The sequence below is a fragment of the Neopelma chrysocephalum genome, unplaced genomic scaffold (assembly GCF_003984885.1).
Source record: "Neopelma chrysocephalum unplaced genomic scaffold, ASM398488v2 Primary Assembly neopelma1_45, whole genome shotgun sequence".
NCBI lineage: Eukaryota > Metazoa > Chordata > Aves > Passeriformes > Pipridae > Neopelma > Neopelma chrysocephalum.
Window position 1 is genome coordinate 17,436,854 of NW_020897704.1, and position 27,904 is coordinate 17,464,757.

At 43.2% G+C, this 27,904-nt stretch overlaps 1 protein-coding gene and 1 long non-coding RNA gene across 5 annotated transcripts in view; both read left to right on the forward strand.

The window, feature by feature from the left end:
• Positions 1–27,904, forward strand: part of FRMD4A (FERM domain containing 4A) — a 367,435-nt gene that overhangs the window by 81,195 nt on the left and 258,336 nt on the right. The window contains exon 1 of one of the 4 annotated variants that reach the window (XM_027679515.1): positions 5,551–5,941. The exons of the other annotated variants lie outside the window; for them this stretch is intronic. Coding sequence (XP_027535316.1) covers positions 5,909–5,941 — 33 coding nt within the window. The 5' untranslated portion in view covers positions 5,551–5,908. Of the gene's footprint in view, positions 1–5,550; positions 5,942–27,904 lie in introns of those variants that run through there. 4 annotated transcript variants of the gene reach the window in all.
• LOC113965707 lies at positions 1,625–2,688 on the forward strand. The gene is made up of 3 exons (XR_003533614.1): positions 1,625–1,692; positions 1,785–1,836; positions 2,340–2,688. It is a non-coding gene; the product is annotated as an uncharacterized LOC113965707 (long non-coding RNA).

The following is a 27,904-nucleotide window of genomic DNA, read 5'->3' on the forward strand; positions in this document are numbered from 1 at the left end:
TCTGGAAAGAGCAGATCATTAGAGCCTTAAAGATGAACTCCAGAAAAGTAGCTGGTGTTTCCAGCCCTTACTAGAATTAGTACCATATAAGGGTAAGTTGGCAAATGATTTTAATAGCACTTACTCAAGCAAATGCTGCATCAGTGGAACAGCTTGCAAAGAGCACGGGTCTGTTCCCTCTTAATCTCCCCATAGGTGCGTCCCTCTCCCTCTGAAGCCACAGAGCAGATCTCAGAGGACTGCATTGGCAGTCTTGGAGGGAAAAACCATTTTCCGTTTTCAAAATACCCCCTACAACCAGCAACAATTAAACACAGCTCTTGTGTGTCAGTGCTGCCAAAGCAACACACCCAGTACAGCACTGTTCCTCCCCTTGCATCACCGACAAAGCTGCCAGCTGAATTGTGCCTGTATCCTTGGTGTCTTGGCGTGGTACCAAGCAGGAAGCACACAGATAAGCTTTCAGGATCCCAGTAGCTTTTTTAGGGCTGCTAGGCTCAAAAAAGAGCCAGTACCTTGCCGCTGGCTAGTAAAAAGAGCACACTTCACTCTGAGAACCTGGCCTTTCTGAGAACAAAGCTTTATATGTGCCAGGAGATTGCTTCAGAACAAGGTCTGATATATCACATATTTTAGCCTTATTTATAACATAATCTATAGCTAAACAGGAGACTGAAGAGGAAGTGCCCTCCCAGAGAGGATGTACCCAACCATCAGCACAGCCCAGTCTGTGTCGTGCTGCATCCTCTCAGTACCTCTTAGAGATGGGAGTCCCCAGGCTGGCAGTCCGATGAGCTGCACTTACATGGGAGGGCACCTGTGCCACATGCCACCCCAGGCAGTGCTGGTCTTGCTTCCCTTTGCCATCCTCAAAAAAAATCCACTTGCTCATCACATGGAGGTTCCAAATCTGCCTGGGCAGTACTGGGTGGGACTCACCATGATGCTCAGCACTCTTGCCTTTTTTTAAAGTGTATCCTATAAAAAGGCACATAAAATTATTCATAATTTGGGTGGTTAGACCCCTTTTTTCACCGTTCACCACTTACGGAAAAAAGACAGAAGAAAGGAACTTCAGGACATTTTCAGGTGTGTGTTTTTCCTGAATGAGTGAAAGAAAGTTAGAATGATTGATTGATTCATTTATTTTCCGCAACACGGAGAATTAATTGTTGAAAGCAGCTATTTTTAATGAGAGTAAAAAAAAAAAAAAGCCCTAAAAGGGACTGGTTCTTGTAAAACATAAACATTTGCCCATTTTTTAGGTAACCCGTGAAAAGTTTGCTTTCATGAAAAGCAGGGGAAACCTTGAGAAGCAGCGATGAGAGAAGCACAGTAGCACACAATAATATTATACTACTTGGAAGCAAATGTTGTGCTTATGGGAAGTATGCAACAAAAATAAAAAAGCGAGCATGAAAGGCACTCCGAGTGTTAAATATTCATTAGTATTCCCCGCGCCGCCTGTTCTAAATATAAGATAGGTTTCAGCGCAGCCCCGGTATGTGACTGGGATGTTTTCCCCTCCCTTGTACGATGCTACAGCCACTCGGATGGCGGGGCGTCGCCATGGCAACACGGCGATGCTATCTTTTGTTCGATGAATGAAATGACCAGTTGCGGGGTCGGCCAGGGGCACACACGCAGGGACAGCTGGGCTGCCACAGCATCTATTGTCCCAGTCACCTGCAGGTCTGGGGGTGGAAGCCAGGAGGAGGTGGCAGCTTTTTGCATCACAGAGCAATGGGTACTGGGTCCAAATCCAAATTCCCTCTGCCTTTCAGGACCGGTACAGGCAGCACAACTTGTCTCTATGTTGGCATCCCCACCCCAAAGGTTAGGAAGGGTTCAATTTACAGAAGTTTTATCTCATCTCGGACGCACCCACAAAGGGTAAACAAGAGAAAAGCTGAGGGTTCAATTACATACCATTGAGTTTGGCTGGTTTTAGGATCCTCAATCAATAGCCTGATAGTGAACACAAGGCTTTTTTTTTGGACCTTTTTTCCTACTACTAGATACATAGGGCAAGATTCAGCTGCAGAGTCAGGCACTTAAAATCAGTCATTTACATCTACTTGGCTAAATATCAGGAGATATCTCTGCTTTCATTCTGGTTCGTGGAGGTCTGTCAACATAGTCAGCAGAGTCAAGAAAGAGATTCATCTCCAAGGCTGAATCCAGGTAGGATGTACCAGGCTCCAGGTAGACATCTACCTTGATCTGCTGTCTAGAGTCTAGCAGGTGTTTAGATTATGACAATATATGAGGGGGTTTCAAGGTATCTCACTCCCATGACTAGATAAGGAGCTAAGAGTGATTATATTCCCATCTTCTAGGATGTGGTGGGTTGAATCCAGGACAGGGTGAACCTCTGCAACACCTGTGAGAACTAGACAAGTTGGTCCCTTCTTCTGCAGATGGAGAACCTGAGATACGCTGGGTGTAGCTGCCAAGGATCTGAGTCAAATGCTGCTCCCCTCCCCAGGAAGAGAATGAGATTGCAAGTGTTCACATTCTCCTTTAGCCTCTGCAGTGCCTTTGATCTGACAATCACAGGAGCTGAGGCTGCGGAACAAGTCTGCGGTAATTTGAGAATTGCCATGAGTTGCAGCCCAGGAGAGGAACTAAGTGTCAGACCATGGCGCACACTATTGCAGCATTGCTCTCCTGGCTACAGCAACTAAAGCTCTCATTTTAAAGTGAGGATAAACTTCTCTGGCTCCTATAGATGTAAAATTACTGCTCTGAATGTGAAAGGGAGTTGCAAACAGGCTGGAATATGCCAAGAGTGGCTGTCCTGCTCCTGTAGCACAAGGAGGACAGGTTGGTGGTTGCACAGGCTAAAGCAGAGTATCTGCCTAGATGGTAGTAGAGCTCAAGTCCTGCCTGGTACCTGGAAATGAAGAGGAGGATGACGTGATACACAATACCCATCCATCCACTGTTGCTCCAGCTCTTAACTGGAAATTGCCAAACTTTCCAAGGAGCCAATACAAAATGTGCACAGGCAGAGCCGCGTGGGTCCCCTGGCCCCACTGGTGAAGGTGGATGTGAACAGACCTTGCAGTCACACACCACTTCAGCTGTGGCTCATGGTAATGCCATGAAGGAGCTGATAACTCCCCCAGAGCATCCTTTGGGATGCAGCAGGGGGTCACAGCCTGCATTCCCTGGATAGGCAGACTCGCTGCTGGCTCACAGCCACAGCCATGGGTGCTGCTCAAACAGCACCACACTCTTTCCCATTCCTGCTCATCCTGCTGATCTGGGCTCTGCTCTGACTCATGCAGTATCAGCACAATTCCCAATCCATTCAGATCAGAGAGGCTTTGAGTGCTGCTGAACCAGAAAGGCACCAGCTTGCTTTTCTGGTCCCTGACTGAATTACTCTTGGGCTTTAGGAGAAATACTTTTTTTTTTTTTTTTTTTGCTTGTAAACAAAGATAAGACAGGAATCCTCATGAGGCACTGTGGTTTAGACTAGTACAAAGCAGAACTGAGTTTTAGGAGAACTGGGTGTTCATATGCTACCATGCGTGCGTCATCCACATTATCATATTGTATTAAAGCTTGATCAGCTGGCCTGAGATCTCCAAAATACCCAAATACTCCTCTCTCTTTATGATCTTCTTGACATTTTGGAGACTCAAATTCTCCTGATGATTTGGATGTTTCACAGATGCACAGACTTGCAAATTTCTCATCAGAGTCTGACACTACATTGTACAGCAGAAAAATCACAGCGGCCTTGTTTTACTGGAGCCTGGAGTTCCTGCTGCCATTTATTCCAAGTCTTACTAAAGTCTTTTAAATACCAATAGCAAAACATATTTATATACATCCAGCAAGAAATAGATGAGCCTGCCAGCATTGTACTGTGTCTCTAGCTCTGGAAAACTTATCTCTGCCTTCAGTATGATATGATCAGATTCGTTCACATTTGATAAGGACCTGAATTTGGCTGAGAACAGTTAATTATCTTTGACATGAATATTAATCACTGTAGGGGGCACCTCCCCTCCCTGTTTTTACCCCGTAAAGAATAACAAGAAAAATGGCCTAAAATTGCAAGATCTACAGGGCCGAAAGGATTGGGAGAGATAGAGAGGAAAAGGGACGTGTGGGCTTGAACACCCTCATCTGTGTCACTGTCTGGGAGCACTTTTGCTGTGGCTTGCAGGGCAGGAGTTGTGTCTGTCTCTGCTTTGCACCCTGGGATGTTATGAACCACCATGACACCACCATGAACATATTCCTTTGCATATTCTCTCCCTTAGTGTAGCCTCCAGGAGCCCAGGTTGAGCATGATGGACACATGTGGGCAGAGATAATCCCTGGCCTGAGCAGCCAAAGCAGGAAACCAGAACAAGAGCAGAGATTTATATAGAGGTGAGGAACCATAGAGGAGCGGAGGACAGGATTCTCTTTGGCATGGTTCATTTGGGGTGAATCACTTTGGGAAAGAACCTGTCCCTCTTGTTGGTCTTGCAGGAGCCTCAGTGGCTGGCTTGGATCAGAAAGCAGAGTTTTAGATGGTGAAAGCTAAATGAGGTTGATCCCCATGGTCATCCAGGGAACATGTGGTAATGTCAGGAGTTTAACCACATCTAGCTCAGTGCCTGAGTCAGATTGTGACTCTCCCTGAGGATGTAGCTTTGGGGCCTAAAAGAAGAGCTGATGTTGAAGGGCATTAAAAATTTCCACCTGCAGTATGCTTCAACCAGCCTGACAGTGATTTTCGAACACTGAAAATCAAGTTCTGGTGGTGTAACAGGGACATTTCATTTTTGGACAGCAACTGGGTACTGGTATGTGGAAGGTTATCCCCTGGGCTGGGGAAGGGGAGTCTTTTTTGTGGTTGTTTTAGGAAGCAGGGTGGCCCTGGGGGGAGCCGACCTCTGGAGCAGTGATGGGCAGCTGGTGCTCATTTGATGATGTTTCAAAGGGGTTTTACTTTGGACTGGTCTGATCCAGTCCTGGGGACTGAACACTGGTGTATTTGTAGGTCTAAAGCCCATTTTTCAGCTGGATTTTTCTCTGAGAGAGATTCAGTCCCAACATCACTCCATGATGGAAAACAAAATGCGGGAAACGGGAGCAATTAGGGAATTTTCCACAAAGGCATGCTCTGATGAGAATTAAAATACTAACAGAAATGCATTCACAGAGTATCTTTTGCTGACCAACTTTTCAGGACTATATTCCTTTTGTTTAGCCCTCTTTTCTTTCTTTCTTTCTTTCTCTCTCCCGAGTTCCCGGCTGACAATTGACAGGAACTCCCTTTCAGCGTGGGTTTGGTCACTCACTGACAGCAAACGCGCCCAGCAGAAAATGCTCCAACTGTTGGCGTTTTGCGAGCGGGGAAAGCCTCCTGGGCTGCAGCTTGGAATCGGGATTACACCCTTTTAAGTCAGTCCCAGGGAATCCACAATCTCTCACGGTGACGAAGTTTTCCTGGTGCTTCCCTCGCTAGCACAGAGAGTGGAGGAGCATCAGCCCCACACGGGGACGTTACCAGATTAAACCCAGCGGCACAATAGGCAGGGCAAAGTCCCACACCTTCCCATCGCTGCCGCCGACCGGGTCCCCGCGGCTGGGCTGGGATCGCCTGTCCTGTGCTGAATGCATTACGTAAGGCAGGGATCGTTTGTCAGCCGCGATGGTACAAACATAGCTGCGGGCAGATTATGCACAGAGAGGGAGAGAGGAGGGAGAGGGAGGAAGGTCTCTCCAGGAACGGTGCTCCACGCGACTGAGGATTGCAAGTTGGCAGCTTGGCAGCTGGCTGAGCTCCCGTGAAAGGTGTCGCTGGCGATCCCTGACATGCTCTTGTTCGTGTGGGATGCTTGAGACAGGAACGAGATACTAAGTTGGGGACAAGGATTGGCATGAGGATCGGATCAAAATGGAAGGGCTTCTGTCTCCGATGAGAACGAAGGTAGGAAAAGATGTTAATGTCTTTTGAAGCTGAATTTACCCGAGGAGGGGAAAGGGAGTTGCAGGGCTAGCTCTGTGAATAGGGGGCTTGCCGGGCTTTTGTCTCTTTTCTTTTCTCTCTCTTTTTTTTTTCTTTCTTCTTTTTCAAAACTATGCTCATGAATGTAACTCGGCAGAGGAGCGACAGCAGTCTCCTCCAAGAGGGGAGTAACACATCACTCTTCCTTGACAGAGATGACCTTTGTAAATGAGTTTGCCTTTTGGAGTAGACAGCCATATTTTTGTTTGAATTTCCAGTTGGAGGCTCTCATTGTGTCTGTGTGTCTGTGCGTGCTCCCAGGGGAGCCGGTTGGGGAAAGCGTACCTGCGGCACAGGGAGAGGATGCTGCTGGTGGGCTACCCCAGTACGGTGTTTTCAGCAGCAAGGGATGCATGGACAAGCAAAGTGGGTGATTTTGCGCCCAAACACACTGCCAGGGTGGGAGACCTCTTGGTGTGGACCCAGACTAGGAAGCTGTAAAAGAGAGTGAGTGTGCAAAGCTAAGGAATTGCTGCACTTGTCTGCTGCCTTCTCACGCTCCCAACTCTCTTTAAAGGTTTGACATTAATCCTCATTATTTGGAAACTTGAATTTCACCAGGGAAAAGCCAGAGACAGATACAGTGATGGTTTAGTTTGTAAAATTTCCTTCCGTGCTATTATTTCTGTGTGGTCCTGGGGTATAGAATGAATCCTGATTGTATTTTATTTAGTCACTGCCTCCATCCCATGTGGTAACTGCCTTGGGTAAATCCTTCTGATTTCAATCCATCAGCACATGCAATCCACCCCTCTTGTATCTCAAGATGGGAAGAACTGGGATTCAAAGACAGTTCTTGCTGTCAACAAGATATCTTTCATATGTCTCAAAGGCAAACAGTTTTGAAGGTGCGATCTGACCAGGGTTGTTTTATAAAAATGCCAGACTTGAAAAAATTCTAAGAAATTGTCTGGTCCAGCCACTCTGCTGAGGCAGATCAGCTAGTCCGGTCTCCTCAATTACATCCCTGCCATCCACTACCTTAAATTAAAGGTTCTTCAATGATTGAAAGTATTTTCAATATTAAAAGCAAGAAAAGTGATTTAAATTAAAATAATTTGCCAGCAAATGGCTTCACTGCAATTCTCCAGGGGAGTAATTTTTTTTTCCACTTTAATTCAGTTCTTTTTTGTCTTGCCCAGTAAGTTGGGAATTTGAAAAAGGACCTGCCAACTTCATATAGCTCTCCATTACAAAGAACAATGCTATGGGCAGTTTATAGAATGAAAGATTTATAAGGGATTATAGACCCAGCCATTCATCTCTCTCATTACTGAGGAATACATACACTAATGTTAGAGGTTTTTAAGGCATTTCTCAGTATTATTTTTTTTTAAATCAGATAATGAAAAAAAAGAATTCCTAACAGCTGCCCGACAGATCTCATTTCCATTATTAGAAAACGTAACTTTCATCACTTTAGTTGATGTTTCCATTCTGCTCCTTTAACCAGGCTTGAAATGACTGCTGGAGGCAGTGTCTCCCAGGGCTGGTGTGCTACCAGGCTGACGTGTGGATTACAGTCAGGCGTGTGTACTATCAGCACCTACAGCATGTGTGCAGCTATAAAAATGACAGAGTAGAGTAAGGGAAGTGGTCCAGGACTGGCCATTCTGTTTGTTCATCTGATCTGCTTGGTAGCTGCGGCTGGAATGTAAATCCTAATAACCCCATTCATAAAGTATAATCTCAATTACCACTATCAGGTTATTTATTGATCCTATAGAAGAAACTGCTTGGGAATATAGACATGATCCTTTGGATCACAGTCTGCTCTAACAGCAGAGAAAGGGAGAGATTCTGACTTCCTCTGTGTATGGGAAAAGCTTCTCAAGCCAAAGCGATGCAATTTTAAACCATCTACTGCAATGATGTAAAACGGGATTCTCTTGAAGATCCAGATCCTGACGTCCGTGTTACGTTGCTGTTAATCTACTAATGGAGTAGTTCCATGGCAGCTGAACGAGATATTCAAATAGAATCTGTGAAATAAAGGTCAGCATTTAGCCCTTACATCTTTACCTTTCAGAGAAAAAGCAATGCATAGATCACTTGAATAGACTTGAAAAGTAATCTCATTTCCAAGATGCTTCGTAGCTGGCAGCGACTTCCTGCTCCCTGCCAGAAAATCAAGTGTAAAATCTATTAACTCTCCAAATACAACCTTAATATGTGATGGCTACAAAAAAAACCCCTTAACAACAACGAGGCTGCCGATGTGCTGAGACCCCTGCCTGTCACACTCCCTAATATTGCCTCGTTTTTTCTCCTCTCTTCCCCCGTCTGTCTGATCCCATCTGTTGTCACTTCTTTTACACTCAGTCTGCGACTGTTGGAGGCTACTTAGAAGTTATTTTGTCCTTTGGTTTGTACACTGACATGAAGGACAGTGGGTTAATGGTCATTTCTGGCAGTGCTGCCTGGAGTGAGCCTGGAACATGTGGGAGCTCCAAGACTTTAACCTATGTAAAAACATCTCTTATGTTACAGTGAAATTCAAATAAAGGCTCAGTTTTACCTTTAGTGTCCCAAGCAGCTCTATTCAGTCTGCTCAAATCTAGATAAAAAATTAAAAGCAAACAATTTTCTTTGTTTCCATGGGTAAGTAGGAGGAAGGGCTGGCTCTGCAGGCACTTCTCACAGTCTGTCACCAGTAGGTGACAACATATATCTGCCTCTCATAGCCAGACATGCAAAGGTCTCTGAAATTAAGATGAGGTCTAAATCCCTGCAGGTGGGCTTGGGTGAATCTCCTGGTAGTGACTGAAAATATGATTGCTGTTGGATCTTTGATTCTTATTGTTCACAGAGGTTCTCACTCCACATCAGAGCTGACAGAGGGACAGGTGGACACATTTTGACTTCAAAAGCCCAATTTATGATGCTGGAGCTGAGACACTGGACACTGCATGCAGGACAGAGACATGGACACATGTCCTTGCCTCTCCAATGAGCTCTGTGGCAGGGTTTGCCAGCAGAGGGCTGGGAATATACCCTGACCAAGAACATATTTCATATGGGACTTGTTTCCCATTCCACAAGGTAATAAACTATTTGGTTACTGGTCCATGCTGGGTGATCATAGAGTGGAGACAGAAACTGTCCAAAATATTTGGTAAATTGAGTATCAAACCTCCACTGCAGCAACCTATGGGTGATTAACACACTTCCGCTTTTGTATAACTAGGGTGCACAAATGCAGGATTTCAAAGGAAAGGGGAGGAATACATGGTAAAACAGGCTGGTATATCAAAATTGAAGCAGATAAATAGAATGCATTTAAGGGGAAATTCACTGCATTTTTTGTGTTGATCAAATTTCACATGACTAGAAGTAGTGGTGGGTTGTAAATATTTTGTGGGTTAATGAAGATACTTATAAATATTAGCAGAATCAGTTAAATTCTGTAGCCTAGCACATCTGAGCCCCCTTTTTAAGAGCAAATGAATGTACACAATAGCAATGTCCCCATGCCACCTTAAGAGACTGTGAAGTCGATTGAGTACCACGAAGTGAAAAGAATGAAGAAATGCATAAATATTGCACTGCTTTTGTTAGCCTCCATTTTAATTTGTTTTATAATCCTCAACACATGCACAATTTGCCTTAACCCTCAGTGCATCGCCTTCAGCAAATTACACTGGCATAAGAATTTCAGTAATTTCGGTTTCTCTGCTGCTGACACTTGCCAGTGCATGCTACTGAATTTGCAATGAGCACCTGGCTCAAACCACGGCAGAACTGGCTACTGCTCTCTTTTCCTTTCAGAAGCCTGTGTTTGGCGCTTTTTTGTTTATCAAAGCACTGCTTCTCTTTCAGAGCGGCTGAAAGAACTTTTTTCAATGAACTTTTCGTCTGTTCAGAAACACACAGAGGGTAAATGAAGATTAATTACCATCAAATTTACTAAACTTTGCATTCAAAGATAATGAATTTTGAGTGTTCCTGTGTATAGCAAATGCAGCAAGGGAACTCAGTAAATAATGTGTGTAGTATTTAGATAGTGCTATTTAAACGTTAATGGGCCTGTTCTCTCTTATTGAATCTTATTAACTTTATCTGTTTATTGTAGATTTTGGGGATTAGCAAACTCCCATGGTGTTACTGTTTGTTTGTTAAACCCTGTTGGCTCTGCTTACAAAGCCACTTAGTTTTTGACCACTAGATCTCTCACAAAAAATGGTTAAATTGTCCTTGTGCCTTACTTAGGGTAATTCAAAGTGGTAGAGAAACTTTGGGAGGCACCATATTCCCTGTGAGTCCTAAATAGCAGAAGCCTGTGGCAGCTGGCTTTTGAGATCGTCATGGGAGGAAATCGGGAGGGAAATCTACCCTGGAGAAAGGGAAGTCTGGAATCTGGGTTACCCCTATGGATGGGATTGCTGTAATCTTTCACCCTCTTGGATGGTAACTGAAAAGCAGTTTACATAATCAGATTTTTTTTGTCATAGCGTGCGACTGCACCTAGAAAAACATTTGAACAGATTCTTAACTTTAATCTCACAAGCTGTCCTGCAGATGTTCAAGTAAGGATCCTGCACTGTATGACAGCTACATATCTTAAAATTACCTTACTGCACTCTTGTACAAGCCAAGAGGCAGAGTAAGTCCTTTGCCTATGTTGTGAAACCATTCCTGGTATTTTTAAGAATGGCAAAAGACCAAGGGGTAAAAAGTACTCCCATCCCTCCAACAGCATGCACATTTCTCCTATGGAGTTGCAGATCCTTGTTTTGATACAGCTGTGTATTTCAATCCCATTTTGAATATCCCGTCAAGATAGAAAATGCTGGTGCTAATGACACGTAGAGACTGGTATTTCCAAAGCCATTTATTTTGGGGGATTCAGACCTCCCAGGTGGAGTAACCTCTCCTGGGCAGTAAGCACCCAAACCTTTCACCTTCCTGAGAAGCTGAGAACCACCCATGAGATGACACAGCCACATGAAGCCTGTAGCATGGACTGGGAAGTGCCAGTGCTTCCTTGGCAGCCCTTCCACAGGGCCCCTGCACAGGCTGTCAAGCAGCTGAAGGGGTACCTCCTTCCCTGCCTTATTATCAGTTTGACACAGAGGTTAATGAGGCCATATGTAATTCTCTGAGCTTGTAGATGGTTGAAAAGAAAGGCAATTCAAGAAATAATGAAGTCCTATGTCTACTACTGGTAATCATAATTTTATAAATACCTGGGAGAGAGTATGTAGGGGCATAACTCAGAGCAGAATGTGGCTTTGGAATAACTCTACCATAACATTATGCCTCTGGAAAAGCAGAGCTCTTTCTGTTCTGTAACATTTCCTAAACCCATTCAGATTTAAAGACAATATATCACTGAACATAAAACCGAAAGGTTATTTTTCCTCCGCGGCTGTGCTTTGCAGCAGAGCAGTGAGCTCCGTGCCTGACTGGGCTCTGCACTTGTGCACAGTTGCAGCTGGGGTGGGTTATTTACCGTAGAGGGGAAAGCATCCTTGTGTGTCCTGGGCAGGAACTGGACACTGCACTGTTAGTGAGGATTGCATTGCAGAGCACCAGGAGGTCAAAGTCCAGCACAGGGACCTGTGTGCTTAGTGCTGGCCAAAAACATCCCTAGAAGACAACCCCTGTCCCCACATGCTTCCTACTGAAGGCTGGAAGGAAATGGGGGCATTTTGCCTCTGTTTTTTAAGGAGGAAGGATTGCAGCGCAGATTCTGGTACTCACCCATGATTCAATGGCCGAGTGGTGCTGTCCATTCTCAGCACCCTCAGGAGCACAACCGAGTCCAGGTTACACTATCCTAGCACGAGGCACCCTTGGGTGCACACCAAGCTGAGTGGGTTCAGCTCTTGCTGAGCACCCTCATGATGACTGTCAGACAGACTTTGAGATGGATGAGGGTGATCACAATGCTGGGATTGCTTTGTCTTTTACAAACAGAATGATCCCCCCTCTGCCATCACTAGCTGAGCATCAGGACCACATCGCTGGGAGGTGCAGTTAACCTTGGCGCCCTGTTGTGTTGGAGATTGGAATGATCACAGCATGCCTTGGTGACCGAAGTTCTCATATTGTGTATCAAATGCCACTGGGTCCTTTCAGGAAATGGAAATAGGAAGTGCTCCCAAGTGCCCTGCTTACCTCCAACTGTCCAGACACCATGTCCCAGCTGAAGCCATCCTTCACCCTAGCCTCAGTTCTCCATATCTTGCCCAACCAGTGCAAACCTAGACTGTAGCAGAGGTACCCAGGAAGATCTCAGGTCCCCTCAAACCTGCCTGTGGCTGAGGTTGCCTGAAAGTGGCCGAGGACCTTCCCTTGACTTCCATGGGACCTCACAGAAAAGCACACCAGGGGTCTATGTAAAGACCACGGCGGTACCAAAATGAAATTATAATAGCGATCATAGCAATAACAACATACTAATAATGAATAATAATGTTTAAAATGCAGTAGGACAAGGAATGGAATGGAGGGATCAAAGAAAAGTGATGATGATGGCATTAAAAGCATAAAGCTTGCAAGCTCAGTGTGTGGGTTATGGGCTTTTTTAGGAAGAGCAGAGAAAATACACTGGTGAGCACCCAACTTCCTAGTCATTTCATTAAGCATTTTGGGCAGCTGTTGGCAAGGTAATTGGCCACCCTTTTCAAAAGCAGAAGTCAGACAGAGCAGCCCACTCTTTAGATGTGAATCATGGGTTGTATCCCCTGGGGGAGATAGCAAAGTCTTAACTGCTGTAAATATGGGAAAGCTGAAAAAGGAGAAAGTTATGAGCAAGATGATTATGAAACAAAAATGTTGGTTGTCCTAATGTGCCAGTGTGGTAGTTATCTATGGAGGAAAACAGCTCTCCTGCACATCTCTCTGATACATTAGGTCATTCTGAAGGCAGTTGTTGGTAGGGACTGTGTGTGTTGTGTTTGGGACTATATGGAATGCAATAAAGCTCTTGCACAATGCATAATTCACGTACAAAATGTCTGATCCATGACCAGTGGGTACCACTATAGTTCTAAGCACCTCAGCACACACTTCAGTAATGATCAGATATTTCTTGTAATATTTTACTGGACTTAAATAGATGTAGAATAAGTGTGCAGCTGGGCATGTGGGATTTCTTCCTGAGAAAACACACCTAATGTACTTTAACTTCCCCTGCATTCCTCTTTTATCTACATTGCAATATAAACCCCACCAAATCTATGAGACCAAAATTCTGACCCCATTTGGTATTCAACCAGCAAGACTAAAAGCCCAGACCCTGCAGGTTGTTCCAGTTCAGAGAAGACCTGAGGACTAATACAGGTGTGTTTTTGATGTAATTTATAAACATATTACAGTGTCAACAAACATACAAATTCCTGTTTGCATGACCACAGCAGATATCAAACAAATGACAGAGCAGTTTTCCTGCTCAGGGTGGCTTCTTTTGTGTAACATCCATCCACACCTGTGTTTTTCCTTGGTGTCTAGGTCCTTGGCTTGTTTATCCTATGAGGGAGGGGTTTCCCCCCCCAATATAGTCACAGGGTACCATAACACATGGAAGAACAGCTAAGACAGTCAATCCCTTCTCTTCAAGCTCCAAGTCCCCATTTTGATTTTGGGGTTTTTCTGGGTAGAAAAGCCCTCGTTCCTTTTGTGCAGGAGCTCAGCTATTGTGGTGGTGCTGTGTTCCAGTTTCCCTGCACCCAACGTCTCACCATGCTCAGAACAGGAAAATCTCCCCTAATGTAGCTGTTCCGAGGCAGAGCCATTTACTTGGGTCACACGTGACAGGCTGAACACTGCTATTGAAGGCTGATTTAATAGTAAATGCAGTACAAATATCATCAATAAAAATGTACCACTCCTTTTTAACAAAATCTTGTTCATGGTTTTCCCATGCAACAAACACCAGAGTAACAAGATAGCTCTCATAACATGTCATGGGGTCCCCTGGGCCATAGCACTGATGAAGCACAGCCCAAAGGAGCAGCCAAAGCCATTCCAGTCCCTCTGAAAACATGCAGATGTCATCCTGCTCATCTACAGCTTGGTAGCATAACATTTGCAAAGCTTGACTCTGGCAAGGGAACATTAAAGGTAGAAGCAATCTCCTAGGTAGACAACACTCAAACCACTTGAGGCTTTGAAGACAGGAGGTCAAAAACAATATATCAAGTCAGTTATCAGCCAGTCCTGTCTTCCCTTCCTCCCCTCCCTCTGGCTCAGAGCTGCAGGAGCTCAGGCTCTTTGATGTAAACCTGTCAGACACTTTGGTCTCTTCCCTGCTCTACCCTGTCCTATTCTTCCACATACACATTTGTGTGAGATTTTAATTATAGGCATGATCATATTGGTAAGAAAACCCTTCCTTAATTACACGCTCAATTAATTCTAGTAGCTTAGGAGTTGAAATACGAAGTTAGGTGAAATCATTACTTCTTCTTCTAAAGCTGAATCTCTCCATGGCCAGGTTCAGAATAATACTGTAGAAGTTCATTTTCCTTCAGAAAAATGGATTTTATTTAGAAGAGATTAAATTATTTCGGATGGAGGGAATTAGAGTATTATCTGGGGCCACCGAAACTCTTTTCCAAAAAGACTAATTACTTACAGGACTAATCTTTTCAGCAAATATTCCGTGATCAGGCACAAGAATTATATGGCACAAATAAGGCAATATTTAGCTTCATTATGGCTGGCACATTCCCTCCCCTTATGTATTGTGTTCTTTAGGGAGAGATCAATTGAGATGGAAGATTAAATGTATCTTCATAACATAAAATGCCTCTCCATGGCACCAGTGCCTCAATGCTTATCCTCACACCCTTGCTGGTATTTGGGTAGCACATGTGCAGGTACTGATGGGACTTGGATAGGGATGCCTGAGAAACATCCAGGCTGAAGACAGCTCGTCTGAGCTTTAAGCAGGATCTGTCCTTATCTCTATTAGATTGACAACTCCAAATGTGTGGGGTAGGAAGGCTGTGTTGCATCCCCAGGATCCCTGCTGACATCCACAGCAGTGTGGAAAAAAAGGCACAAGTGGAGGGGAATAATGCCGGAATAAACAGCCTAGGAGAAGGTGAGGATATGGACAGAGCATTAGGACTGTAGTAAGGAGTTTGAGAAGTGGCTAAACAGATAGGTTCTGGAGAGGACAAGTCAGGGCTAGAGGGGCAAATATAAGGTGAAGTATTTGTGTCCATGACCTGGAAACCCCCTTCAGCCCAGACCCTGTATCCCAGCTGGATGTGGGTGGTAAAATGCACACATGTAAAGCTGCTTTGTGAGGAGGGAACACCATCAAGATGCAAAGTAGGGAAATGCTGGAGCAAGGGAGATCCCTGCAGCCCTGTCCCATCTAATTATGCAGTCTCACACTGTTTTTTCACAGGTTTCTTCTTGTCCCCTGCATGAGATGGACAGTGCTGATAATGAGCAGCTATTCCTTATTTTGTATTCTCCTCATTTCTTACCAAATAACCCTAGGTCTTATTTACTGAATACTGCCCTGAAAACAGAATTATTCATTTTCTTGTGTATTTTTTTCTGAAACGCTAATTGCAACAGTATCAAAGTTCATAAAAACTTGTAATCAGACTCTGGGTTTGTTTCCATTTAACTGATGCAGAATTGAGCCATGAAGGAATGATTAAGGGTCTCTTTCAATTTTGGGCCATTTCTGGCTTTTCTGTATCCTTAACACCATACAGCATTTTCTATGTTCATTGTGCTCCTCACCACTTCTGGTAGAACCCAGGCTTTCTTCAAGTCATGTGCCAGGGGTGTCACTCACAAACCCAAAAATAAAACTTAGATGTCAGGGATCACTAGTAAAAGTTTGGGATATATGAGTCACTCATCATCAAATATCTTTGCCCAAAGACTGCTTCATCTTCTGCAGTGCTCCTCAGCCTCATTCCCTGTGCACCTTCCGTCTGGCACAAATGCCAAGGAGCCTTTTAGAAAGCAGACACCTTCACTGATTCATCCTTAAGGCAGCTCCACCCTACACAAGGAAGAAGGAAACCAGAGGCTGGGGTGAAGGGAGCATATGATCCTGCAATTAAAAATTGCATCATAAAACATCCACTCATGCCTGGCCTTTTCTAACTTTTCACCCTGATATTCATCCAGTGCAGTTTCCACGTGTATAATATCAACAAGCATATGACTACTGTCATCTGGCTGTTTTTTACTGAACCTGATGTTATTCATTCCCTCTAAGAATTCCAGATAAACTGACTGCAGTTAATCATTCCTTCTTGCACCTTTTCAGAGTAACCCAGGCTGACAAAACAGACAACTGTGGGAGTAGGTGTGAGCAGGGCTGAACTGACTGTATGAAAATACCAGGCAGCTTTTGAATGCATGAACAAAAAATACAGCACTGGGGAAAACCATGTGCTAAGGGTGGGGAGGAATTTGTGTCCTCCCATTTACATCTCTCTATATGCCATCTTTACCCTGAATAAATGTCTTCGTCCAAATGAAAGCTGCATCTGATTATTTTCCCTCATTTGACAGGGCAGTAAAGAAAGCTTTATAAAATGGGTGTGACTTTTATGACATGAGCAACTTGTTTTTAGAAATACATGACTGCATATGCCAGGAGTTACCCTAAATCAGTCTTGTGCATTTACTGATGATCTTTGCATTCTTGTTGAGTGTAAATTTTCTATTTAGTAAACACCACCTTATTATTAAAGTAGTCTGTCAGGTAGATTGAGAAGAAAACATTAAACAAAAATATTTTTTGGCATTTCTTTAACCTCCTACCAGTTCTTTACTTGTTCTAAATATTTTGGGGAAGTTTTGTTGGGTTTTTTTGGTTTTTTTTTGCTTAGGTCAGAGTTTTGTCACATATGTTTGGGTTTGAGGTTTTTTTGAAGATCCTCTTAAACATGTGATAACAGTGTTCTGGTGCCTCAGCAAGTGCAGGGGAAGCATCAGCCAAACATTTTAAACCTCTCCCACAGACATCACAAACCTCTTTTGCTAACTGAGCTGGCTTTTCTCCTGGATCGAGCAAGAAGAAAAGGGGAAGATGGCAGAACAAGCAGGTAACTACATAGCATAGGGTCAGAGTCTTTCCTGGCAAAACTCCTGAAACTCAGTGGAGATGAACTGTAGTTTCCCATAGATGCAACCCAGTCCCAGGATTATTGGTGAGAATGACTCACATTGATATCACAGATGCACAGAAAGATGGTAAAGTTGTTGGGGAGGCCATCAAAAGCTGGAAAACAACAAATATCAGTGGAGGAAAAAAAACAAAAAAAAACAAGAAACGATAACATTTTTCAATCTGGACAGAAAAAGAGGAAGGGTTTCTTTACCTTCTTTTTTTTTTTCCCCTGTGAAAAGTATATACACCATTAAATCAGCTTAAGTCATTAATCTTCCCTGGGAGATATCAGTCATAATACAAATGGGGAGATGAAATAAGGCTACGTTGTCTATTACGTATGGTTGTAAAAAGAATTAGTGTCAGAGAAGAAAAGACGAAACCCAAAGGGAATGAAATACAGGGCAGAGAGTCAGCAATGCAAACTCATGTTATACCACCAACCTTGAAGGAACTGCACCAGTTTGTATTGAGCAGGGAATGTGGCCACTTCTTTGTCTGTGTGATGCTCAAGACAGTGCAGAATAAGGACCAAAAATTAAGAATTCCTTAAAACTTTTCATTTCTAGAGATCACCTGGTAAATTCAAGAAACAAAACCAAAACCAAACCAAACTGAATCTCAGAAACGAGGAGATTCATGCTGATTCACAGAATGATAAATACAGAAATATTGCCAAAAACCTAAAAAAAGGTTAAAGACTCTCAGAGGCAAAAATTATTGCTGAGCATTTACATTAATTTGACAGAATTTATCTACTCTTCTGCTCCATAAAACCTAAGTGCAGTACTTAACCTGCAACCCCCAGCGATGTCTGGTGTGTGTTACTTCCCAGCCCCAGCGATGCTGAGAGGTGTGCTCTGGAATGCAGAATGAAGGATATGGTGGAGTCTGAGGGCTGAAGGGAAATCATTATTACACAGTAATCAATGCTGTGCATCTTGTATGGCTTCTCAGCTTCTCTGACATCCTACCATAACTGTCAGAGGTTGAGATTGTTTTTTTTTGCTGATTTGAATAAGGTCATAGTTTGTTTGTGGGCCTGTGATTTGAATTGATTTTCTTCCTTTTATGATGATGACAACACTCCTAAATTAGCCAGTAGCGGTGAAGCCTCAGTATACATCATTTTAGCACCGGGGGACAAATGCACTAATGGTGGGGGTGAATGTCATTCTCTCAGAATCAGTGCAGCATTTTGAATTCATTTATTCTATATGTTTTGTGAGTGGCATCAAGTGCTTTCCTCCCTATAATATGTTGATAAAGAGGATAAACACAGTCCTGCCCATGCCAGACTTGCAAAGGCAAAGACTTTTACCATTCCCAGGCAGTCCTAGAGATGAACCGTCTGGACACAGCTTGGGATGGACCATGAAGCCAAGATCCTTCTGCCAGAGAGTAATGGGACTCACTGAGTCTCTAGGAGCAACACAGGGTAGAAATTTGGCTTAAAATTTTCCTGTCAAAGCTTTTCCAGTTTGCTTGCTTCCAGAATGTCTTGGTCAAAGCATGTCAGCCTCAGACTTTCTCCCAGTGATGCCTGCTCAGCTGGTGCTTAGAAAAAAATCCAGGAGCCGTTAGTTAGGGTGAGATAAGGAAAAGATTTAATTGTGCCAAGGCAAGAGATGTTACACGACGTGTGCGCCGGGCTGTGCCCGCGATGTTACATTTATAACAATATCTGGCCAATCCCAAGTGTGTCCACCCTATAACTTTTGGCCTGGTCCACCCCCTGGCCCACCTCCTGGAATTGGGTCAGGGGGGCTTTTTGGGACCCCCTCTTCTTCATCCTTCATCATCTTCGGGGTACAGAGAGCAGAGTCACCCAGTTCCTTGACTCTATCCTGCGGTTTAGGCCGAGATACAAGCGTTCCCCAAACAAGACAGGCTTGCCTTGACTAAGAGACTAAACATTTTCTACTGGATACAGGAATAGGGTTGATATGGGGGGTATGGAATGGGGTAAGAGGATTAAGGAATGTATAAACTAAGGGGTACTACGGGGAGGAGGGAGAAAGGGGTTGTTTCTAAAATCTACTTCTATTACTTATAAAACTTATAAGGTAGAAAAATAAGAAAACCATTGGGGTTTAAGGCATCACCAGCATAAGTTAAAGTTGTAGTAGCATCACAGAGCACTCAGCTGATGGATTCCCCAGGACCAGGGGCTCTGTGATTGCCCAAAGAAACTCATCCACCGGCTCCCTGTACCTCAGCAGTTCTCTGATGGTAAGGACCTGTCATGGCAAGGTCTTGGCTCTGATCCTTTTTGTAGGTCCTTTGGTTTGGTACTGAGGCCCTGAAGAACATTAATGTCCATGCTGTTGGTTCCTTCCCAGGACGGATGAAGACCTTGATGTGCTCTTTGTTGTCAGGGCTTCTAGCTGATGAGCCTTTTGCTGGGACTAGGGGTTTACAAAAACCCTAAAGACTGTGGGTAAGCCCTGGGGTCCAGGTCCCAGAGGGGGCAGGTCAGAAGAGAAATCGAAGTTTCCAGTCCAACACCATCAGTGCTGTCTCATCATCTTCTTCCAGCAAACAGAGACTTAAGAATTTTCCACTGCGGCCTCAGAAACCTCTTTGTGTTGGCTCCCTGCCCAACTCTGAAATCGTCCTCACGGATCCGTACAAATACTGTTGAAATAACACACTCCCGTGGATAACACCTTATAAACTTCTGCTGCGCTCTCCCACTGCACTCACTGGGAGATGAGGAATGTTAATGCCTCGAGGGCGTCCTCTTAATTGCATGGCCCCCATCCAATGGCAGCATATGTACAAATTAGCTGTGACTGCCAGTGTGCGCAGCAGTGGCGCTGCTTGGGAGGATCCGCGCTGGTGTTAATGCAAATACAGGAGGCAATTCCATGGAGAAGTCAGCCATGGCTTGGTATTAATCCTCAGGCACAAGACATAAGGGTTTTCTGGCTTGACTCTAATGTAAAAGAAACCATGGTAATAAGAGGGTCCTCCAGCCAGATGATTATGAGAGATTAATTAATACCCAGCACAATTCCATACCTTCTGTAGAAATACCGTGTATTCCATATCTTCTGTAGAAAGGCAGAAGAAAGTGGAAGGGTATTTTGGTGAATGAGCAAGTAAGTGTCAGTGAGGAACCAGTGAGAAATATTAGATTACATATGTACTATTCTTAATGTGATTGTTCCTAGTCCCTCAAGGCCAAGGATACCTCCTAAATGAATTGAAAAACAATGAAGGGAGCAAAGAAAAAAACCCAGTGGCTGTCCATTTGAAGTGATGCTGCTGCTGTGTATGGCAGGCAGAGCTCTCATCTTCAAGTGAGCTTGTGGTGTCCTCAGAGCAAGCAACTTCCTTCACAAAAACACTCACAGAGCACCAGCCCTCACCTTACCCCAATGCCATATTAAAGTTGATGAAGTCCTAAAGATTGCTTATTCCCCTCTGAAACTGGTACTCCGAGCTGGTCAGGAGGGGTTTTTTTCCGGGGATTTGTTTAAGAGAACAGGTTGGGCAAGCAGTGAGCACTGATACATTCACATTCATTGACATGTGCTGACTAGACCATCCTTCAGGCAAGAAAGCAAACTATTCTCCAGTCTGATACAGTTCTTGTTACTAAAGGTTTGGTGGTGTCATCAGTGTCAGCCTTTTGCCTGCTGGAACAAAACCTTGGGTCACTCCTGTGCTTTATGCAGCTCAGCAGAGCTTTGGTAGTAGGGTTTGGAAGCTGGTTAGCAGCTATATTCACCTCTAATAAGGCAGCTACAGACTCAAGGTGTGCAATTATTGATGTGGTGACTAGCAAAGTGCTCAGGAGGAAAAAAACAAGGAAGCTGCCAGGCAACTGCATGAAAATAGAGCCAGATGAAAAGTGAGCCCGAAAAGGTAGATGCTGTGAGAAGGAAAGGGTGGGTGTGAGCTTCTGAGGATTGCTGGATGCAGAAACGCTTGTAGATGAACCTTGTCTGACATGCTTGTTGCTTCCCTGGCCTTAGGGAAATTACTTAAATCTATGGTTTTCTCTCCCTTCGTTTTCCAAGTTGAGGTTGTAATACCTGCCCCCCTACACACCTTTCAAAAGAATATTCTGAAGCTCTGTCTGTTTGTAAACTGCTCAGGAAATAGAACACGACAAACTTTTTTGGTATATAGCAAAATTTATTAAAAAATTAGGCCTGGAAGGCTCTCAATCTTGGAGACAAAATAGGCACATTTGCACTGTTCACAGTAGGAGTCTGTCCAAATTGATCTCAATATTTCCAACATGGGAGATTTGACCCCCAGGTAACCAGCTCCTCTCCCTGTGCTCAACTAGTGTTACCCTTAAAGAGGTTTTCCTAAAGCCCACTTCATTTATCCCTGAAAAGTAAGCCAGATTGTCCTTCTCTTGTAATTAATCCCTGCCCTATCTTCCACCTTTCCATGACAATCTGTTTCACAACACCTCAGGCTTCTCTTTTCTGGACCACAGAAACCTACATAATGTAACCTTTCTTCGCTGGTCATGTTTTCTAAACCATAATCATTCCCATTGCCCTTTTCCAGGAATTGTTCAATAATTTCTTAGAAGTGGGTGGGTAAATGTGGACACAATCTCCAAGTCCCAGAGATGCTTGCTTGATGATCCTGAACTCATCTCTCAGATGAGATCTGCCTTTAAAGATAGATAGATAGATAGACAGATAATTTTTTTCAATATAGCATTTTGCTGTTGATTCATGTGCAGTTTGGGATTCAAAAAACAACATTTAAAATAATCTTCTGCATGTCACAGAGATTTACCCAACTGATAAGCTGCTGCCTTTTATGTGAAATGTGAAACTTCTCACATTTTTTCTAATTTGTCAACCTCCAATATTTTTCTCTCTGCACGTAGCAACATGCCAATTTTTATTGGTAAAGTGTTGTAAAATTTAACAGAAAATGCTATTATTGCTACAGGTTTACTTTAAGCCTCCTATAAAAATTAATATAATATAAAATAAAAGCCCTGCTGTAAAATGCTTTGAAATCCCATGAGCAAAATATTCATCTCAGTTAGATTTTATAAGGTTTAGAGAGACTACAACAAATCCCTATCAATTTAGAGTTGACTCTTTATCTTGTGTAAATTGCCATATCTGCTTTGACTTCACTTTTAGCCATACAATTCACAGCAAGTGAGCCTTTAATCTCCACTGTAAGCCATAAAACTGACTGAGACACTGTACACTTTGGACCAGATGTTCTTTAACTTTGCAAACCTCATGCGTGCAAGGAGGGCCCAGCAGAAGTGGTGGAAGGAGCTGGCCTCTCTGCATCTCTGAAGTGTGACCTGGATGTCTCTTTTCCAGAACAAGTAATAAAAACTTGGCACAGAAGTGCAGCTAAAACTTCCTCTTTTTGAAGCATGAAATGACAGAGGTATCTTGCAAGTCCTCAGTGTTGTTAGAAGTTACGTGAGGTGCTGATGCTTTAGTGCTGCCCATCAGATCCAGGTCAAGGTGTAGCCAAAGACCAACCCCAAGTCCCACAACAAACTCTCAGCTGCAGACCTTCCCATTATGCTTCCAGTGACTTACTCCATCACACCAACAATAGCAGGAGCCAACATTCAGTCTTTGATCCAAGCCCAAACTTCTGCTTGGCTCACAGTAATGCACTGCACACTGGGACATATAGTCCTTGCTGGATAATTAAGGGAAAAGATGGACACAATTTCGTAAAACACCCATAAATTAAACCCAATTCAGTGACTTGGCAGTGGGCTAGTCAACACTTAATTGAGGAAAATTTGGCCCTCACCGTTGCTCCATATGAAGCTACCATGTGCCTTGCATATTGATTATTTATTAATCAGGAAATGTACTTTAACAAGTTTATTCCTGTGTAAACTTCTCAGGCGTGCAGATGCTTAAAGCAGGCTACATTGCTACCAATTGTATTTTTAATTGCTCTGTTTAGAGAGTCTCATTGATCTAATCAAAGCTAAATAAGTCCCATGGTACTTCCCCTAGTAAAGTTTACAGAGGATGTGTTTCTTTCATTTGCTCTAAATGGAACCTTCTGCTGTGCTGTCCATGGTCAAACACAACGCCAGCGAGCAGAGCGGAATGCTCCATGCTTTAATAAATTTGTTTTTTCTGCAGTTCAGAATTCCTGTCACCCAGGCAGTAGGAAAGCAGCTGGGTGACATTATCAGTAATTGCTTAATATTGTCATTGCATTTGCTTACAAGGAAAAAAAGCCACAGACTATCAATCAGCCAACAGAATATTCATAGTCTATGATAACACTAAGTGCTTTTTGAATGTCATGGCAACAGTGACACAGGCAATGTGATCTTGTACTTGATTACTTCCTGCTGCATCCCTGATAGTGTCCATAAAGCTCCGTTAACTTTGGTTTGGGGGTGTTTGTTTGTTTTTCGTCTTCATTTATTGGGTTTTGGTTTATGGTTTTTTGTTTGTTTGTTTGCTTTTTAATTTTGATTTGTGGTTGGCAAGTGTGGAAGATAGACAGTACCTTTTCCTAGAGACTCCTAGTGAGCAGGGCCTGTTGGGGTATTTGCACTCTTCTGTGCAAATGTGTCGTATACTGGACCCAGCACTCCTGAGCGCATTTTGGGAATTATGTCTGGATTATTACAGCAGGTAAACTCTGAAACCAGATTTGAGGCTGACTTTTGTGAAAAAGATTTAGGATAATCTCAATAAATAATTTGTCAGAAGGGCTGTTCAGACAAGGGGAAATAAATTAATTTGTCTTAAGACACATCTGCAACTGACTCATTCTCTGTCCTAGTGGCCTGTGTTTTCCATTTGTTTATCTCATTCAAGTTTGTGAATTTGTGGATTTTAAAGGCCAGAAAACATTGTGATCCAGTATCCTTCTGCATCAGAAGATTATCTAGTAATTTCTGTATCAAGTCCATAACTTTTGAAAAGCAAATGCCGAATATTTTCTCAAAGAGGTGCTTGGAGGTCTGCAGCTGGTCAATATGCCACTATATTTCCCTAGCAGGTTGTTGTAGATATTAGCAAACATTCTTAACAACAACAAAAATAACCAAGAAAATGAAATAAGGAAAAAGGTGACATCCTTATTTGCAGTTTGAATTTGCTCAGCCTCAACTGTTGCCCCTTAGAGTCTATAATGAATTGTATTTCAGCTTGTGGAACTAAGTCCTGTACAAAATCTCCTCACGCAAGTGCTAATAGGTTGTGAGTTCTTGCTTAACCTTCCCAAGGATAAACTACTTAAGATAAATTGGTTTAATGAAAGTGAAAAGTTCTGCTGAGCACCAGTGCCTGAACTCATGTCGGACAGCTTCTAGATTACCCTTTGGCCTACCCTGTGTTTTGCCCTAGGACCATTTCTAGTTCCATGAGGACCCAAACTGCAGGGTCCCAAATGAGTATGCTCTGACAAGAAGGGGCAAAGAGTGAGGGGACCACCACCTGGGAGCATTTCTGTGCAGCACTTGAACCAATAGCCCAGTTCAGTCATCCACAAATGGTTCCTGACGGTGCAAATTTTGTAGCTTCAATCTGACTTCTAAATGTATCTAAAGAATTTTAACTACTTTGATAATTTTGTTATAATACCTTGGTTATTTCCCGCTTTCTTTAAAAACAAAACAAAAAAACCCCAAAAACACAACAGAAGAAACAGGAAATGCAATGTTTGACCAGAAAAGTAGGGGAAATAAGTAGAAATAAGTAGCCTGCTCTATCCTGAAAGAAGACAATTCTAACTTCAAGTTTTACCTTTTCTTTTAATTCCCAGCTCTATTAAGTCCTCCATTTGTCTTTTCTTATCTAATCCTCAGGTGCTTGAGTTTCTTGATTTTCATAGTGGAAATAATGGTGATATTGTGGGCATTTGGTCCATCCCCATAAGCATGGACACCTCAGGGGCAAGTGACCACTTGCATGATGATGCCCAAGGACTCAGCTGCTCCTCTGCCAACAGACTGTTTGGTTGTATTATTTATAAAGTGCTTTGATAGGCTCATTTACCAGGAGCTAAGTAATGGTAAGGCCTTTGAGGGCTGGATGCTTGTCAGGTGCTACTACATTAAGTCTACAAGTGAAAATCAAACTGTCTGGCTTCAAAAGAGGTTTGGTTGGTGTAAATTAACCTGTATTTTAGAAGTTCTGGAGCAGATGTCATACTTTGCCCTGGAGATCTCATTACTGCTCAAATGTATGAGCAGATTTTGCCATATTAATAAAGCAGTAGGGTCCCCCTCCCCCACAAAGCAGGATTAGTGGCTGGTGTCTACAGTTATTTTTGTCAAAAACCTTTTGGAAATCTGTGCACGAAGAGAAGGAGAGAAAGTTCAGAAAAAGCCAGTATCTGTCTTTATTAATTACAGGATGATTAATTATTTAATCTGCCCAGATATCTGTATGCACAACTTAGCTGATTCTCATTTATCAGGTTTTCAGCATCATTAATCAAGGGAAGTTTTAAATGTGAGGGAAGACAGGTTGATTTAAGGTGCTGTGTGGTGATGACCGCTCCAGAGCATGCACTGCCTGACCCCGGCACCAGGGCCATCGATCACAGCAAGGGTTGATCGTGCCTCCTGCTGACGAGTGCCTGGTATTTGGGCCACTCCTTGATTCTCTTTGGGCTCCTCCAGGGCTACTTCTCCAAACCTTGTCATGAAGTTTGAAACCCAACAAATGAAAGCACAAGCTTGATAGCAGGGAGCGTCTGTAAATGATTTTGACTTGTGGCAGCTCAAGAGAAGTTGCCCCACTTCAGCTGAGACCATCATGGTCCCTCTTCTGGGACCATTTTCTGGGATGATGCATGTTTCTCAGGAGTGCTGGATGGGGCCTTAACCACACTTAACCATACTCCATCATGGTATGTTAGCTCGGGAAGTGCATGCAAGTGTCCAACACGCACACAGTCGCTCACAAGGTAGTTTGTCATGTGCCACTAGGCTGATCATACCTATTCATCTCCTGAAGTAAGTCCAAGCAGAAGTCATTTCCCACCATTTTTAAACTCCAAGGAAAGACCCAGGGGTTCAGAAGAAAGAATAATAAGCCTGCATGGATAATAAAGTATCTCCAGGTGAGCGAGGGTGTGAGGAAGAGGTAGACGGATGTTAATTCCAAGCTGAGTGCAGGCTGTTTTTTCTTTTTTTTTCCTCCTTCCCTTTTTGCTTAAGACTTGGAAAGTGCCAGTTTGTCAGACTGCAAGTTTCAACTCCTATAATTTTAGAATAGTTCTAGAATTAACCGGATGTTATTGGGATTGTTTTTAGATACTTAGTTCCTGGAGTCATTATACTGGAAGTCAACTGCCAGATTTCATTTCAAAGCACAATTTAGCTTTGTGATTGCTACAGACAGCTTAACAGTAAAACACAAAGGATTATTACAGGCTTAAAAGTCAGATAACCTATACAAATTTGAATTTTTATTGTTCCTGTACTATTTTTTTCTGATTTATGATGAGTATCAAAGACTTAGGAGATGCAGAAATATTCACAAACAATTGAACCAAGGTATCTGGAGCACCTGCACACTGCTTTTTCATGGCAGAACCTTCTCATTACTGAGACTGTATACCCTCATCCTGCGTAATTGCTTTGCTTGCCATTGTGTGGCCATACCTGGCACTGGCTTTGCCAAAATCTGCAAATCACTCTCATTCAGCCATTTCAAGAGCTAGTTAGAAAAAAAAAAGTAAAATCAGTGTCCAAATTTGCTGCACTGAAGTTAAATGCGTGCCTTGCATTTATAATTAAACCTCTGCTCAAAAAAATGCAGTTGAATAGCAAGGAAGTCTTACAGGTCTGCTCAGTTATTATTTTAGGATAAAGAAATGGGTGGCTAATTAGAGTTGTAATCCTTGTTCCAGCCCTGGGTGGCAGAACATGGACATGCCTACAGTCTCAAATACACCTGCTCTGCCATTTCACACACAGATTTCTGTTGTTGGAGAAAGGACAGGAGCCTCACACTCGTTAGCCATGGCAGTATCCTGCACATTAAATGTACCCATAAGCCCAATCTCCAAGCATGACATTAGCAGTAGAAGGATATGTGTGCTGTCTGTCAGGAGGACCAAGGACCATTTTCCTTTCTAAGCAGGGTTAGAGATCACCTTTCATTAGCTGCTGACAGTGAGCGAGTTGTCCTCTTATCATGATGATCAGGGAAGGGCAGGTCAAGTCAACCAAGGACACAGAATCCCATTGCAAACAATTCCTGGGACTTTACTACACTTTATTTTATTTCAGGCTTTTCCTTCCTAAGGAGAATCTCTCTCTCCTGCACACATCTCGTTTTTGGGAATGACTGGGAATTAGTCATTATTGCAGTGTTATTTCACTGAAACTACCGAAGTATCGCTTCAGTATCCAAACAAAATGTGAAGAGCAATTCAGATGCCATGTAGACAACGGACTACTGCAGGTATGGGCAGGCAAGAGATGATGTCCAGCAGATACCTGAATATAGGTTCTCATCGTCTCCTCATTCCCTCCAGTACATCACAGTAAGTGACCATGGACTATTCCTGCAGATTAACTGCCATCCTGTGAATTCAAAACCCCACCTAGACTACAAAGATTTATGTAGCACCATAGAAGAAAGAACATACAATCAGAATTTATCTCATAATGAGACGCCAAGTGATAGCAGTACTCTTCTTATTTTGGCTGCAATTTTTGGCAGCCCCCCTAATCTTTCCATTTCCCATTGCTTTTCCTTCTAATGTCTACTCGATGCAGATAAATTTTCATCCTCAGTCTCCTCATTAATAGGACATAATTTGAGCTGGGAACTGCTGTC